The sequence below is a fragment of the Sarcophilus harrisii genome, chromosome 6 (assembly GCF_902635505.1).
Source record: "Sarcophilus harrisii chromosome 6, mSarHar1.11, whole genome shotgun sequence".
NCBI classification, from domain to species: Eukaryota; Metazoa; Chordata; class Mammalia; order Dasyuromorphia; family Dasyuridae; genus Sarcophilus; species Sarcophilus harrisii.
Window position 1 is genome coordinate 6,851,477 of NC_045431.1, and position 15,273 is coordinate 6,866,749.

Genomic DNA, 15,273 nt, shown 5'->3' on the forward strand with positions numbered 1-15,273 from the left:
ACCACTGCTCTGAATAACTGTGCTTGCAGAACTGGTTAGGAGGACAACAGGGCTGTCCTGAGCTCGTCCCTAGTGAACTACGCTTGTCCATGGGCAGTGAGTCCAGCTGGACAGAGAACTGTGTCAAAGGAGAGAGGCTCTGGGGATCTCACAGGGGCTATTAGCTTTATTCTTCCCTAGCCACAGACTAGACATCTGGCCGTTTTCTCCAAACAGACTGTGAGTCATAAGGGGAACTGGGGATGGGGATCAGCACAAAACTATCCTTGCTACCGCAAGGACAACTTGAAGTGACCATGGAGCAAATATAAGAAAAACCAAATTTCCACATAATTATAAACAGGCTCTTACAATTCAGGCATTAAATTCCGATTCAGCAAATGAGAGGTTCAGGCTACACCTCCCTTCTTTCTAACTCTTTCCCTTGATGATCTCTCCTGGCTCATATTATATGTAATATGGACACATACGACTAAATATGGATGTTATTAGGCACAAATATATGTTATATATAGTCAATAACATAAATACATATATATTTATATCTAATATGTTTTTGTACAGATACATACACATAATATACACATATTTATATATACATATATAAAAATATATTCATACAAATATGCTATATTATGCACATTTGATATATAATCCTATTCAAATAAATATATTATATATTATATACATGTATATATTGTATAAACATACATATTACATTTTATGTATATTTATATATTATGATGGCTCAATAGAATATATACTAATATAATAATTATGTTATATGTTACACATATTTCTGCTTAATTATATTGAGTCATATATTTTCTTTACAATTAGAATAAAAGGTAAGCTCCTCAAAGCCAGAGACATGAAATATACTTTTTTGCATTCTATTTTGCATCCCTTTTTTGCTTTTCCCTCTGCTAGATCCACAAAGCGTGTCCAACAAATAGTTCCAGAGTGAAATGCAATGGAAGAGTGCGATGGCAGGGTGAAAGCTTCATCCTCTTTGTATTTGTGCCTTCTTTTGTGCAGAGAATCAAGAAAAAGAAAAAAAAGACAACAGAAGAACAAGACGAGGTCACCGAGGAGACAGAGCATGGTGAGGAGCCGGTGAAGCCCACTCCCCCAGTGCCCATTGATAGGTCGACAATAGAGCAGCAGGTTCGAGAGAGAGCCTTGCACAATAGGAGGAAACCTGGGGAGCCTATTTTAGTTCCTGAGCTGAGCCTGGCTGGCAATGTGACACCCACAGAGCTCTGTCCAAGGTAAGACAGCACTGGAACTGTGAAGGGCTTCAAGCTCTACAGCCTTCCCTTGTTTGTGACTCTTCCTGTCTGCAGAGATGTGGGGGTGCACATCAGTAATGGCCATGTGCCACATTGGTCTCATATAAACTACATTCTCAAATAAGATCTCTTAAAAGGAGAAAACCAGACACAAATCTTGCTATTTATGTTAATTATGCTATTTATTGTGATTCAGTCATTTTTCAGTTGTGTCAGACTCTTTGGGACCCCATTTGGGGTTTTCTTGACAAAGGCTGGAGTGCTTTACCATTTCCTTCTCCAATCCATTTGACAGAGATGGAAACTGAGGTACACAGGGTTAAGTGACCTCCCCAGGTCACACAACTAGTAAGTGTCATGAATAGTAAGTAGTCTTTCTGACTGCAGACCTGATAATCTCTGCTTTAATAAAGGTTGTTCATCAATTGTTCTGGTTTAAAAATAAAACACTTGATCTGGTGATGGACCTTTAGTGTTTCTTTTTAGTTGGCTAGTACACAAGAAACCAGGCCGGTGCTCAAGCATTTCTGACTTTGAAGGACTTGTGCTCCACTGGTACCACATCATCATCTTCAAGAGCCCAGAGCCAACTCCCTCACCCTCACCCCTGATGATGGAACACTGGGGCAAGACTTCTGTGGGGGCCCCCAAAATTACATACAATTGTCATAATTCACATACATGTATGCACACATGTGAGAAACAGAGAAACATGGTAAATGAAGGAGGAAGACCTGATTTTATGTCCAGTTTATTGCCTCTAGGTCAGCTTTTTAACCTCTTGGGCCACAAACAACTTTCTGTGATTCTAAACTGCATAAAAGTTACTGTTCTCCATTGCTGGGGAGGATGCCTAATTACAAGGTTAGTTGGGGATGTGAGTATTTATTCCCCGGAAAAGGGCTTTACTGGCTCTTGCTTCTGTTTTCCCATTTTTCTCAGAGAGTTTACATTCTGGAAGAGGACTTGTCTTGCATCCAAAGAGTATTTATATGACTAGAAAATTTTGCCATCAAAAATATTTATAATTCAGATAAATCAGTTATCTCTCTGGAGAAATGATTTCTTTGGAACCTTAGAGATCATTTTGGTCTTTTAGTAGCACACTAATGGCTTATATATTTATTTCTCTTTAAACGTTCATTTACTTTTAAATTTGTTCTCTGGTGAACTTCTTCCCTTTAATAACTTTTTAAATATTATTTGTTTTTGAATCCTACATATAAACAACTAAACTCTGGCCTCAGACACTTTTCACCTACAAATAATTTTTAAATAAATAAATATTATAAATTTATAATATATGTGTTATATATATATAAATTCTAAATTAAAATTTTTAAATGAATAAAAATAAACTCTACAACCAACTATATGGGATTATACATTTTGGGTTTTTTAGGAAAAAGGTGGGCTCTAGGGTTCCAAAGTTAAAGCCTTGCTTTAAGAGACAGGAAGAGTCTCTTTTCCCCTTTCAGGCTGTCTCCCTTTGCCACATCAAGATTTGTCCCATTCATCTTAAACCAAACCACAAGGAGTCATCATCTTTTCCCTTTACCCACATGAGGGCTGAAGCAAGGTCTGCCTCCCTAAGGGACTTCAGCTCAACACAGGATACCTGGGGAGGGACTTGCTCATTTGTCCTTTGGGTGAGCTTTTACTTTTTTCCCACCCAACAGAATCCACTAAGATTTGATAATTAAATATTCATAAATATGTTCATTAAACTGCAGCAGAAATTGAATATGTCTGGGTCAGTTCTCAGAGAGGATCAAAATAGCATCCCTACGTTGGAGTGAAGATACAGTCTGGGTCTGTGGCTGATCCAGCCACTATGGGTTTGAAAGGCTCCACCGCAGGTTGGGCACAAATAATACAAATGAACATTTAAAGTGGAGATCTCTCCGAGTAAGAGCTTGAAAAACTTTGAAACTGCTTCTCTGGCAACCCTAACCTGATTTGGAGCTTCAGTGACAGCCCTGAGCCAGCACAACATCACAACTGTAGATAATGAAACTAAAGCCTATTTTTGCTTTTCCCTTTATATTTACATGAAAGATTTTTTTACCACCTAAATTTATACTTCTGCTCTCCCGGATTATGTTGTAAACATGTGATTTAATACAATAAATTTTTATTAAGCACTGCATTAAGTGCTAGGAGGAGAGCTCCAGTTCTAGGTATAAATCACCCAAGGAGATAGAAATTAATGGACATTATAATAGAATGCAAGCCACCTGAGCACAGGACTTTTTTATTTTTTTCTTTTCTTTTTCTCTTTGTATCCACAAAGCCTAGGAGAGTCTTGTACATATTAAAGATTTATTGCTTATTACTGACCTTCCACATCATAAGTATATTAAATTGTATTTTAGGAGGCAAGAAAGATCTACGAAGGGGTCTCTTGTGGTCTGAAAATACTTAATTTCCAAAATGTCTCACATATGTAAGCGGGCAAAACCTGGCCCGATAAGAGATGACTCTGTTGTATTCTACAATATGCAAGATTAGTTGTGGATAAAAAGTACTAGTAAAATATGAAATTCTCTTACTGAGTCTACATGTATGTTGAATACCCTGTGTTTGGCACACAGACAAGGCATTTTAGAAGCTTTGTACCAATCCGATACTTCATCTATGAAATGGTTTACAAGACCCGCTTGAAGGAGTAAAGAGCCCAATGGCACACACCGAAGCTCATTGAGCCTTATGTGTTTTCAGTGCAACATTTCAGCTCTTTCAGTTTTTGCTTTCTGTGTTAGAATACCAGACCATTCCAGCCTCAGCTGAGCACGAGCATTGAGTTGGTGATGACGGCAAACATCCCCAGCCTGTCAGAACTTAGCCTGGTTTCCTTTTTTCTGTATATTTGGCGGATGTTTTTTACCTATTCTTTATCAAAATTTGCACTACGCCTTCATGAGAACACGATTTTTTTTTCCATTTCCCAGGGCAGAGATCTTGAGAAGAGAAGATGTAAGGAAGCGATCAATATTTTTAAAAGTCCTTTTCAACAACAAAGAAGTTTCAAGGACAGTCAGTCGTCAAATAGGCATGGACTTCCGAGTTCATTTTGGACAAATTTTCAATTTACAGATACATAATTGGCCAGAGAGTTTAATTCTTCAGGTAAGAAATTTAATTTTTAATGACTATTCCGGGACGTTTTAGCATGCATCTTTTTCTTTTTTATAGTTTTTATTTTGGTCCTCTAAACTACTCCATCAATTTCCAAGATATTTGGCATTAACCAAAGATTTTTCTAAATCAGACATACAAATTGTAATATTAGACTAGGTAGCCAAAAGAACAAGGATAAGCTTAAAGATAATTAGAACATAAACTAAAAAAAAATATAATGAACACAGATTTTCTTTTATAGCATGCATTTTTTAAAGCCAACATTTGTAATGTCCAGAAGATAAATTGGCTCTTGGCTTCTTTGGGTGAAGAAAAGGCAAGATTCTGCGAGTCTGGGGAGAATCTCAAGAACCTTTTTAAGCAACTGGGTAGAGGTCATGCCTAGGTTTCTGTGCCCTCAGCAAGGGTAGGATTTGTTGCCAGAACCAGCAGCCCCATGGATTCCATGAGACTGCTCTTGAGAGAGACATTGATTTCTAAATCCTGTCGCTTAAGCTTCGAGGTGGCAACGGTGGTGGAATCTACTTTATCTGAGGTAAAGATACTCCAGGATCAAGTCCCAGCGAGCCTCTAGGTGGGTGTGGGCTTAAGAATTAATACCCCAAATAGCTCCTCAGAGGTACCTTCTGGAGCCATGCTCAGCCACGGAGCTCCATGACACTGAATGTCACCAAGATTTAGTCCCTGGCTTTCAAGAGTCTCATGTTAAAATAAGAAAAACTCTCTAGTTTCTTTAGTGACCAGAGCACTGGTACTGGAGTCAGAAGACTTCGAATTCATGTCCATCTCTATCATTTAGTAGCTGAGTAACTCACTTCGAGCCTCAGTTTCATCCATAAAATGGAGATATTCCCTAGCTGATAGGGCTGCTGGGAAGGTAGAATGTGATAACAGATTTGGGAGCCTTTCATAAGCCATGAGACTTGCTTATTAGCTGTCATAAAAATTCTAAAAACAAGGAGGAAGGCAGGATCTCAAATCCTAGTAGCTAACTCCTTTTGGAGGATTATAATGACTAACAGGTTGATTTGGCTCTTTGGGGACATGGAACACTCAGGAGAGAAGGGAAAGCACGGGACATGGGGGACTCCTCCTTACTTTTCCCCCATCCTTTCCTGTTTTCTGACCCTAATACTCACTGAGCCTGCCATCAATATGCTAGAAAGTTCCTGGAAGAAAAGTCTGAACCAAGAATCTCATGAAGAACCTTTTGACCTCTAAAGTAGAAGAATATTGCTTAATTCATAAACTGCCAAGAAAGATCTTTTCCATTCCAAATTCCCAAAGAGGGATGAAAAGGATATTATCCTCCTTCCCTCCCAGGTGCATTATCAAATGGCCTTTCCCAGCTTTATGAGGATTTGTGGGCCCTTCTAAAAGGGTCTGTATTACAGGGGCGCCCTATAGGAATTTTCCTGAAAAGATGTCTGTAAATCCTCTGTTAAAGCCTTTTATAAAAGAAAGAAATCTTTTCCAAAATAAAAACCATCTACTCTCTAGTAATCTCTTTCACCTATGAATAAGACAATCTGACTCCTCAGTTGTTAATTAAGAGGACTGGTTTGGATGGTTTCTACAGACCTTTCCAGTTCTAAATAAATTATCATATGGGTCCACATTTTTAACTGATTTGTGCTTGAGAGAAAAGTAGGCTAAAAATTAAACATTATTGTACTGAGATAGTCCCTAGTCCCAACCACTACTGCTTCTGGAATCCCTTTCCTTCTGTCCATATAGCTATAATACTTTAAATAATTCTTTTGGTAGCCAAAAGAAAAAAGGAGCAGGGTATTGGAGACAAACTTCACAAACATTGACAAATAATGAACTCTGATGTAATGTAATTGTATTGTAAACTGAGTAACTGATTCCTTGATAAAAATATAAAAACAATTTTTTTCCCATTTTGTCCTTTTCCCTTTCTTCAAATATTCTTAACTTTTAATTTATAAAGTTAAAAGCATTAGTTTAAAATAGTGTTCCCCCAAGTGCTTATAACAGTTTAATCAATGTCTACACAACACCCAAGGACATTCTTTAATAATCAGAGCCCTGCATAATCCTATCATCATCTCAATTTTTAAGATTGCATTTAATGTACAATTCACCCAAAGAGGAATTGTTTTTAAATGAAGTATTCAAAAGCTATTCCTCACAAATTAACCTGAGCTATTTTGGATGATCCCAAAGTTTAGTAATATGACCTTTATTCAGAGCATATTAAAATTATATTATTTCTATAAACTCATGAGCTTGAAACATCTGGCTCAAAGCATTTTCTGGAATACTGGAATGGATGAAGTGTTATTTATTAGAACTGTGGATGAATCCTAAGATTCTCCTATAAATTTTAAAGACAATAATAATTCCAATGCACCCCTACTTGTTTAGAAAATTTGAAAAGCACAACTTATTTTTTTACTATTAAAAAGTTGAATGTGAACCTAAAACACAACGGACAAAGGAGAGACCATTTTAAGACATAAAAAAAAAAAAAAAAAAAAAAATAAAGCATTTTGAGGCAGGATCTGTTTCAGAAGCACAGAGAGCATCTGATTTTTCTTTATTGATAGTATTTGACTTTTCCCTGACTACATTAATCTATTGCTTTTATTTCCCCACTGCCATTCACATAGATGAGGATGGATTGAGACCACAAAAATAAATTGTTTTACGGGTAGGTTTGCTTGGAGATGCAGCCAGTTTCATTGCCACTCAAATAGAGAGCTTAATGTTGTTGAATCCAGTGTCTCAACTCCATTTTTAAGCATCCCATCTCAAGAACAATCAAAGTGGCTGATCCTTAGAATGCTAAGATAAAAAATATATATCACAATTCCAGTAATTGCTTAATAGGAGGAAGTTGTTTTAGTAAATCAATTCCTAGTCACTGTACTTGTTTGGAATCATATAGAAGGGATTCAAGCTTGACTAGATGACATGTTAAATTGCCTCTAAATTCCTTTTCTAATTAAGAGACCTCAGGAAACTATCCCTGAATACACTATGCTATTAAAAATAAATTTCAAAATATAGGTTAACAAAATTTATGTTTCTTATTATTCTTCAAGTGATCTAGAAACTTTAAAGTAAGTCCTGAAAAGAGATGATCACTTCATTAGAAACTAAAGAACATTTACATAAGAAAGCCTTCTTAATGAATGAATCTACACCCAGTAAATCCATTTATATAATTTTTTTTCTTATTCCTAATCTGAAGCTTTCTACTACTAGTCCTTAAAGCATATTTGGGAACCCCAACATATCAAAACACTCTGTCCAATTAGGGTCTTAGGGTTCTGATTCTGGCTACAATTGGTAACAAATATTTCTCTGTATAGACTTTGATACTACAAGGCTATAAAAGTATATTTGCAAATAATCTTTAATGTTTCCTCCCATTCCTCCCCTGCAGAGGGAAAGATGACCAGAGGAAGACCAAGGATAGCCTGTGAAGACCAGATAGAAAGGGATATGACCAGATATGAAGAGAGGGAAGGACAGCAAAGATATGGAAGTAAGGCAATAACAGGTAGTAAGGGTTGCAGCCTTTAGGATGGAAACCAGTCCCACAGTGAAAAAGCAAAAAGAGCTGAGAAAGAAAACAAAGTCCTTCCCCTTCCTTCTCTCTATCCAACCATTTTCCTGTTCATTCTTAATGAAATGCTGGATTACCTGCTATTTTTAGTTATTTCTTGCTCATATTGAAAATGTCATCCCGTAGTTTGCTCATTCGTTTGAACCAACTTTTCTCTGACCCACCCTGCCAGCTCCCAGAGCAGTGTTGGGTAAGCCTCTAATAGACTTCTCGGGTATTTATGAATCCCATCGCTCCTCCTTTCCTAGATCATAGACTTGATGAGGAATTTTGTATCTACTCATTTATGGAAATGGATGGACTTTTCTTAGAGTCCAGTTTGCTGTGCTGACTTTGTTGAATTTGTTAATATCTGGTATACATAATGTCAAAGTACTAGGTAAGATATGCAAACAATTTAGATGTGGCAACTGCTCTGAGAGCTTATAATCTAATAGAAGGGGTACAGGGTGGATATAAATATGTAAGAACTATGAAGCAATAGAAGGTGACAGGCACTTTTGTAAAAACTGAGGTTTAAGAAAAGATTTGAGAACGTAAAAGCAAAGGGAGGAAAACGACAGTTAAGTGCAGTGGTAGATTTAAATCCTGACTCTGCTTCTCATTGCCTTAGTGAACTAAAGCAGATTCTCATCCTTCTAGCTCCAAGATTTTTCCTCTACAAAGAAAGGGGATTGTTCTCACTGATCTCTGAAGTCCCCTTCATGTCTAAATTTATAATCTTGTCTTAATTATCAGCATATGATCATTGTATTTCACATATTTTTGCACATGAAAGGCTCCATGCTTCATAATATTGAATTTATCAGCAAGCTGTGTCACAATTAGAATGTTTATTTTATTTTTTATAACTTTTTAAAAAAACTAAGTCTTTAAAGCACTATGAAATAATAATTTAAATGAAAAGATAAAATTGTAGTATTTCCCATATCCAGTCATACACAGCTTAGGACAGCTGGTCCAAATGCAAGTAAACTATGGAGCATCTTTTTAGAAAATAAAAATTAATTAAAGTTTTAAACTTGGCTACATACTAAAGCTTTCCATGGGGATTTAATAACTGATCCTGGAGTGTGATGCATTCATGGCATAATTTGTAATGATTGAAGTTACAGATGAAATTAATTTGGGGGGGATATTGCTTTTCAGTTCTCAGGGAATATTTATCTACATCAGGAAAATAATATATTCTTTGGAAAAGGTCCATGCAATTGCTAGCTTGGAATTAGAAAATAGTTTAGGAATTGCTGGAAGTTTTAGGAGAAAAATTGATGGTACCCTCTGAAGTACATGGGAGTAAGGTCACGGCTATCAAATCTTAACCTTAATATCTAATACATTTTGACCAAATTATAGTTTTTAAATCCAAGCTCAACTGATTAATCAACTATTATTTCATTTAAAATGTTTAATTAGTCAAATGCTCAAACAGCATTGTATAAGGAGAAGATACAAGAAAAGCACATTATTTCCTCTCTAAACTTTTTAATTTAATTTTTTTCATTTAACATTCATTTATTTTCTTATCCACCTAACTAGCACCCACTGAAAGGAAAAGGTGGGGGGGAAGAATACCCTTGGACATGTTAGCTTTAGCAATAAGAGAAGAAAAAGAAATTAAAGGAATTAGAGTAGATAATGAGGAAAACAAATTATCACTCTTTGCAAAAGATATGATGGTATATTTAGAGAATCTTAGAGAATCAACTAAAAAACTACTAGAAACAACAACCCCAAGAAAGTTGCAGAATACAAAATAAATCCACATAAATAAATCATCAACATTTCTATATGTTACCAACAGAGTCCAACAGCAAGAGATACAAAGAGAAATTCCATTTCAAATAACTGTAGGCAATAGAAAATATTTGGGATTCTACCTGCCAAGATAAAATCAGGATCTATATAGCACAATTATAAAACACTTTCCACACAAATCAAGTCAGATCTAAACAACTGGAAAACTATCAAGTGCTCAAAGGTAAGCTGAACTAATACAATAAAAATGACAATTCCACCTAAATTAGTCGTCAGTGTCATATCAGTCAAACTGCCAAGAAATTACTTTACAGAACTAGAAGAAATAATAACAAAAGTTCATCTGGAAGAACAAAATGAAGGTGGCCCAGCTGTACCAGACCTAAAACTATGTTATAAAGCAGCGGTCATCAAAATCATTTGGTATTGGCTAAGAAATAGACTAGTTAGATTAGGTTAGGTTCACAGGACAAAATAGTCAATAACTATAGTAATCTAGTGTTTGAGAAAACCAAGACTCCAGATTCTGGAATAAGAACTCATTATTGGACAAAAATAGCTGGAAAATTTGGAAAATGGTGTAGCAGAGACTAAGCATTGGACAATACCAAACACCCTATACCAAGATAAGGTTTAACTGGGTTCATGATTTAGACCTTAAAGATAAAGATAAAGAGTGATACTATAAACAAATTAGGAGAACAAAGGATAGTTTTATCTCTCAGATCTATGGAAAAGGAAGGAATTTATGGGCAAAGAAGAACTTAGAGTACATTATGAAATGTAAAATGGATAATTTTGTTTAAATTTTAAAAATTTTGTACAAATAAAACCAATGCAGCCAAGATTAGAAGGGAAGCAGAAAACTGGGGAAAAAACTTTGCATCTTAGAGTTCTGATAAAGGCCTAATTTCTAAAATATATAGAGAATTGACTAGAATTTATACAAATACAAGCCATTCTCCAATTGATAAATGGTCAAAGGATGTGAACAATTTTCAGATGAAGAAATTAAAGCCATTTGTAGTCATATGAAAAAATTATCTAAATCACTACTGATCAGAGAAATGCAAATTAAGACAATTCTGAGATTACCATTACATGCCTCTCAGATTTACTAAAATGCAGGAGAAGATAATGACCAATGTTGGAGGGGATGTGCAAAACTAGGATACTGATACATTGTTGGTGAAGTTGTGAACGGATCCAAGAATTCTGAAGAGCAATTTGGAACTATGCCCAAAAAGCTAACAAAAGGTACATACTCTTTGCTCCAGCAGTGTTTCTGCTGGGCTTAGATCCCAAAGAGATCCTAAAGAGGGAAAAGGAGCCACATGTGCAAAAATGTAATTTTTTTTGTAAAAAAAAAAAAGGATGTCTCATTCTTAATCTCCAAATTTTGTAAGTAATTTATGGTCCAGTTGGGAGAAAGATTGATTTCAACAAGCATCAACAGCCACTGGTCATGGATCAGAAGTCAGTGTAAGGTAACAGGCAAAGTACGAGCACAGTATGAATAGTGCAGTCATCTAGGCATGAGGGAGGGGATAAAGGGCTGTACCAGGAAGTGGTATCTAACTGGTAGCTGTGAGTGCTTGCTGAATTAAATTTGTTTCCCCCATCTTCTTACAAAGTTTAGAAATCCACAATGCAGAATAAGATAAAAAAGGGAATAATTAGGAGCAGAAAAATAAGGCAGGTGAACTATGAGTTATCAAGATATAAGGTTGTCTATTAAGATGGTAGCATTAGACATGAAAAACCCAAGGAGATCTGGGAGACATGACAAGGAAAACTGAAAGGACTGGGTGAGAGTTTAGATATGGAGAAAGCAAATGTAGGTATGTAGCAAATATCATAACATGGTTCTAAGTCCAGGATAGTGGTAGAGCCATTGTAGAGACCCAGGGAAGTGGGGCAAGGTTGGGCTTCCACAGCAGGCTCGAGTAGTAATTCTTGGATTCTTATTTCCCTCGTGCGTCCTTTGGTTGTTGCACAACTGAAATTTGGACTAGAAATCAAAATGCCTCATGACGATTACCTCTGTTTCTTAACTTGCCACCCACATTTATGACTTTGACACCATCTGCATCTTTATGGCTCTCAAGAATGAGCATCTAATATAAACTTTTGTGCATCTCCCCCATTCTTTAGGGACATAAACTCTCCTTAAGAATAAAGCATGATCAGTTTTTATACTCCTGTCATAGGGAAAGAGAAATGGAAACTTCCATTTTAACCTAGTTGGCAATTTCTATGATTTTATCGTTTTAATTTCTCTCCCCTAGGTCCCTTTGGATTTCTTTGGCTCATCCATGGGTTGAGTAGAGGAGGAAAATCTATAATTAGTTGGATAGATATGTCATCTAATTCTCTCTTAGATGACTCAATTATTGTTTGCTTTGGAAAGAACCCATATCCCAATAAGACAGGCTTTATGTGAGATAAGCATTTGAGGAGATTAGCCTAAGAGCTATTTTTCACTCTTGACTTGGCTATACTAAGCAAATGAGCTGTCAGTAATTTGGGTTGTTGAGACATCTGAATGTGGAGAGGGCATTGTGAATATGGAGCCATATTGGAGCCAGGAAGTTTTAAGACAGAAAATATCTGGGGAAGATTTTCCTGGAAGCTTGGTATGGAATGAATTGAAGAAAACTGAAGAAAGAAGAATCAGTTGAGAGGCTGGTATAGTAATCCAAGAATTTTGTGACAAGGGCTTGGACTAAAACATTGACTGTAGAAATGGAAAGAAAGGGCAAATTGAATTTGTAGAGAAGCAATAAGCTATGAAATTATCTACATGTAGGTAGGGTAAAGGAAACAACTGCCCAAATGAAGTTTCATCTTCTGTTTTCAGAAAGCTTGACTTGTGGGACTTTATAGAAAATTATGAATTATTTCTTAAGCCTCAAATGTTTCTTGAATAATAAGGCTACTAAGACAAAAGTTGGAAATGCATATAGTTTGTAAATTATTGTACAGGGATAGGATTTTCCTCAAATGAGATATATTAGTTCAATAAGTTTTATAAGAAAAATTAGGAACTCTAGAGAAGTAAAATTCTGGAGTACTTTTAATTGGGGAAAGAAGCATAGTATGAATAAATAATTACCCCAGAATCACATGATGAATTTTATTTTATTTCCCTCAAATTCCAATGATTAGCTTCTCTGAATAATACAAATGCTGCTGATACCCAAGTACTGAATAAAAAAAAGCATTTTTATCTTCTAAACATCAAAAAGAAAATAGACTATGACCTCATAGTTTTAATTTCTAAGCTTTGGATAATTGCTATTCTGACTTTAGATCTACCTTGCTGAAAATTTGAGTGTAAATTAAAAGATATTTCCTCATTCATATTATAACAGAGACAGCTTTCATAGAAAATATTATGACTCTGAAACATAATAAAAGTCTTACTTAGGAATACGGTAAAATTTTAAAAACATATCTCATTCCAATGGTCATTGTGGAAAATATCTAAAAAACCCTAAAATATCTACATCTTGCTGAGTTAAGTTATGGCTCCCAGTGTCTCACTTTTTTCTTCTTATGGGGATAGTAACACTTCCCCTTGTACCTCTTAAGGTACTTATGAAGATTAAAGAATGACTGAGAAAAGCTAAAAGTAATTATTCATATTCAGCCGCCCCCATAGGCTTCTCTCTGAACAAATATGGCCACCACACAGGAGCTCCAACAGCCAGGGTCCCGGGACTGATTTCCTATTTGGAACCTAGAAGGACATTTCCTCCGTTCATTTCTGCAGGCAGATACTAAGTGGCCTTAATGTATTTCCACAAATATGGGGAGAGGTCTCTGAGAAGCAAAGGATTCCCAGAGGAGCGCTGGGAATGTGATCGGGTCTGCTTAACGGATCCACTCTGAAGACTCGACAGCATCTTTGTGCAGTCACCACTGCCACACCTTTTATGGGTGGAATGCAGTTGTTGCCACATCCCTTTACTTTATGCTATTTAGATTTTATGGCATTTCAATCATTTGCCTTTCCCCCAGGAAATTTTTAATTTAAATTAATTGGCTTTTTATGAGCTACAGTTAAAAGAGAAAGCCTTAATAAATTTTTCAATTGAATTTCTGGATCCATTCATTAATTCTCCTGTTTCCCATGGCCAAAGAATGAATGAATGAATAAATGAAACAAAAGAAAGAGCATATTCCACCAGCACAGTTGTGTTGGAAGCACTATTTTTTGACCTAGAACACATATTCTACAAATGAAAAAACATAGAGGGTAACACACTGATACAATGAAATTCATGTTAGACCAACCTGCCAGATCATTCACTCAGTGGGATATATTTCACACCATAGACTCAGAATTTTACTTGTTTTTATAAAAAAAATTCAAATTATTAAGCATTCCTTTTTTTCTCTTTTCTTCCTCTCCCCATATGAGGGGGGAGAGGGAAGGGAAAAAAATACATATTGGGATTATGTTATTAAAAAACAAGCATAATCAAGCAAAACAAATTTCCATATGGTCCATATCTAAAAACATCTTACTCTGCCTTTTCAATCCATCGCCTCTCTGTCAAAAGGGAAATAGTGTACGTCCATCATTCATCATCTGAAACCATGATTGACCTGGGTACAATTCAGCTTTTCTACTGCTGAAGTGTCTGGCATTTTAACTAGATGTTGCTGTATTTTTTTAAAATTCAAATATAACTTATCTTGCTCAAGATTTCTTATCTGACGGCTTTACAAAATAATCATTAGACAATTGTTTTGTATGCTGAGTATATAGATTTAATGTCTCTTTTTCTTTTTTATATTACCCAGTCTCATTTGAATTTTCATAGTTACCTAAGGAATATTCTCCGTAATTGTACCTTCTTTATTTGTTGATGGTTTATGAGTTCCGTTAGTTAAAACATTGCCATCCAAACCCAAGGTCTTGGCTTCAATCCTCACCTGAAGCAGGTGCTGTGTCCCACCATCTCAAACTGTGTCCCTAAGCAAGAGGCTGCTTTGAAAATGTTACTGGAAGAGGAAACAAATGAAAAAGAGCACATGTAACTACCGAAAAAGAACTTAAAGCCAGTAGGAATCCTTAGGGAGAAGATTTAGCGCCATCGTCATGCGTACATTATTGTCTCTGTATTGTTATTATCGCCTTTCTTTAAGATTTTTTTCTTCCCTGACTCCAGGTCTACGAAACCGCTGGTTATGGCAGCACTAACTTGTTAGCAGAGGTCTTTTTACCCATCCCTGAGACAACGGTATTCACCGGCAAGGCCTCTATTGAAGAAGTTGAATTTAGCAGCAATCAGCATGTGGCCCTGGACCACGAGGGAGTCGGAAGTGGTACGGAGAGTTCCTCATCCTTACTATTTCTTGCTTTGATTTTAGCATTTGGCCACATAGTTTGGTATATTTCCTTTGCTTCTATTACTATAAAATCGACATTCGAGATTTTTGAAATGTTGAAATCTGTGCAATGAGATGTTTTAC

General features: G+C 36.0%; 1 protein-coding gene across 4 annotated transcripts in view; it reads left to right on the plus strand.

The window, feature by feature from the left end:
* Window positions 1-15,273, plus strand: part of CC2D2A (coiled-coil and C2 domain containing 2A) — a 124,806-nt gene that overhangs the window by 62,858 nt on the left and 46,675 nt on the right. For all 4 annotated transcript variants that reach the window (XM_031941381.1, XM_031941383.1, XM_031941382.1 and 1 more), the window contains 3 exons: window positions 1,039-1,271; window positions 4,244-4,421; window positions 14,970-15,126. In XM_031941381.1, the coding sequence (XP_031797241.1) occupies window positions 1,039-1,271; window positions 4,244-4,421; window positions 14,970-15,126 (568 nt within the window). The remainder of the gene's footprint in view (window positions 1-1,038; window positions 1,272-4,243; window positions 4,422-14,969; window positions 15,127-15,273) is intronic.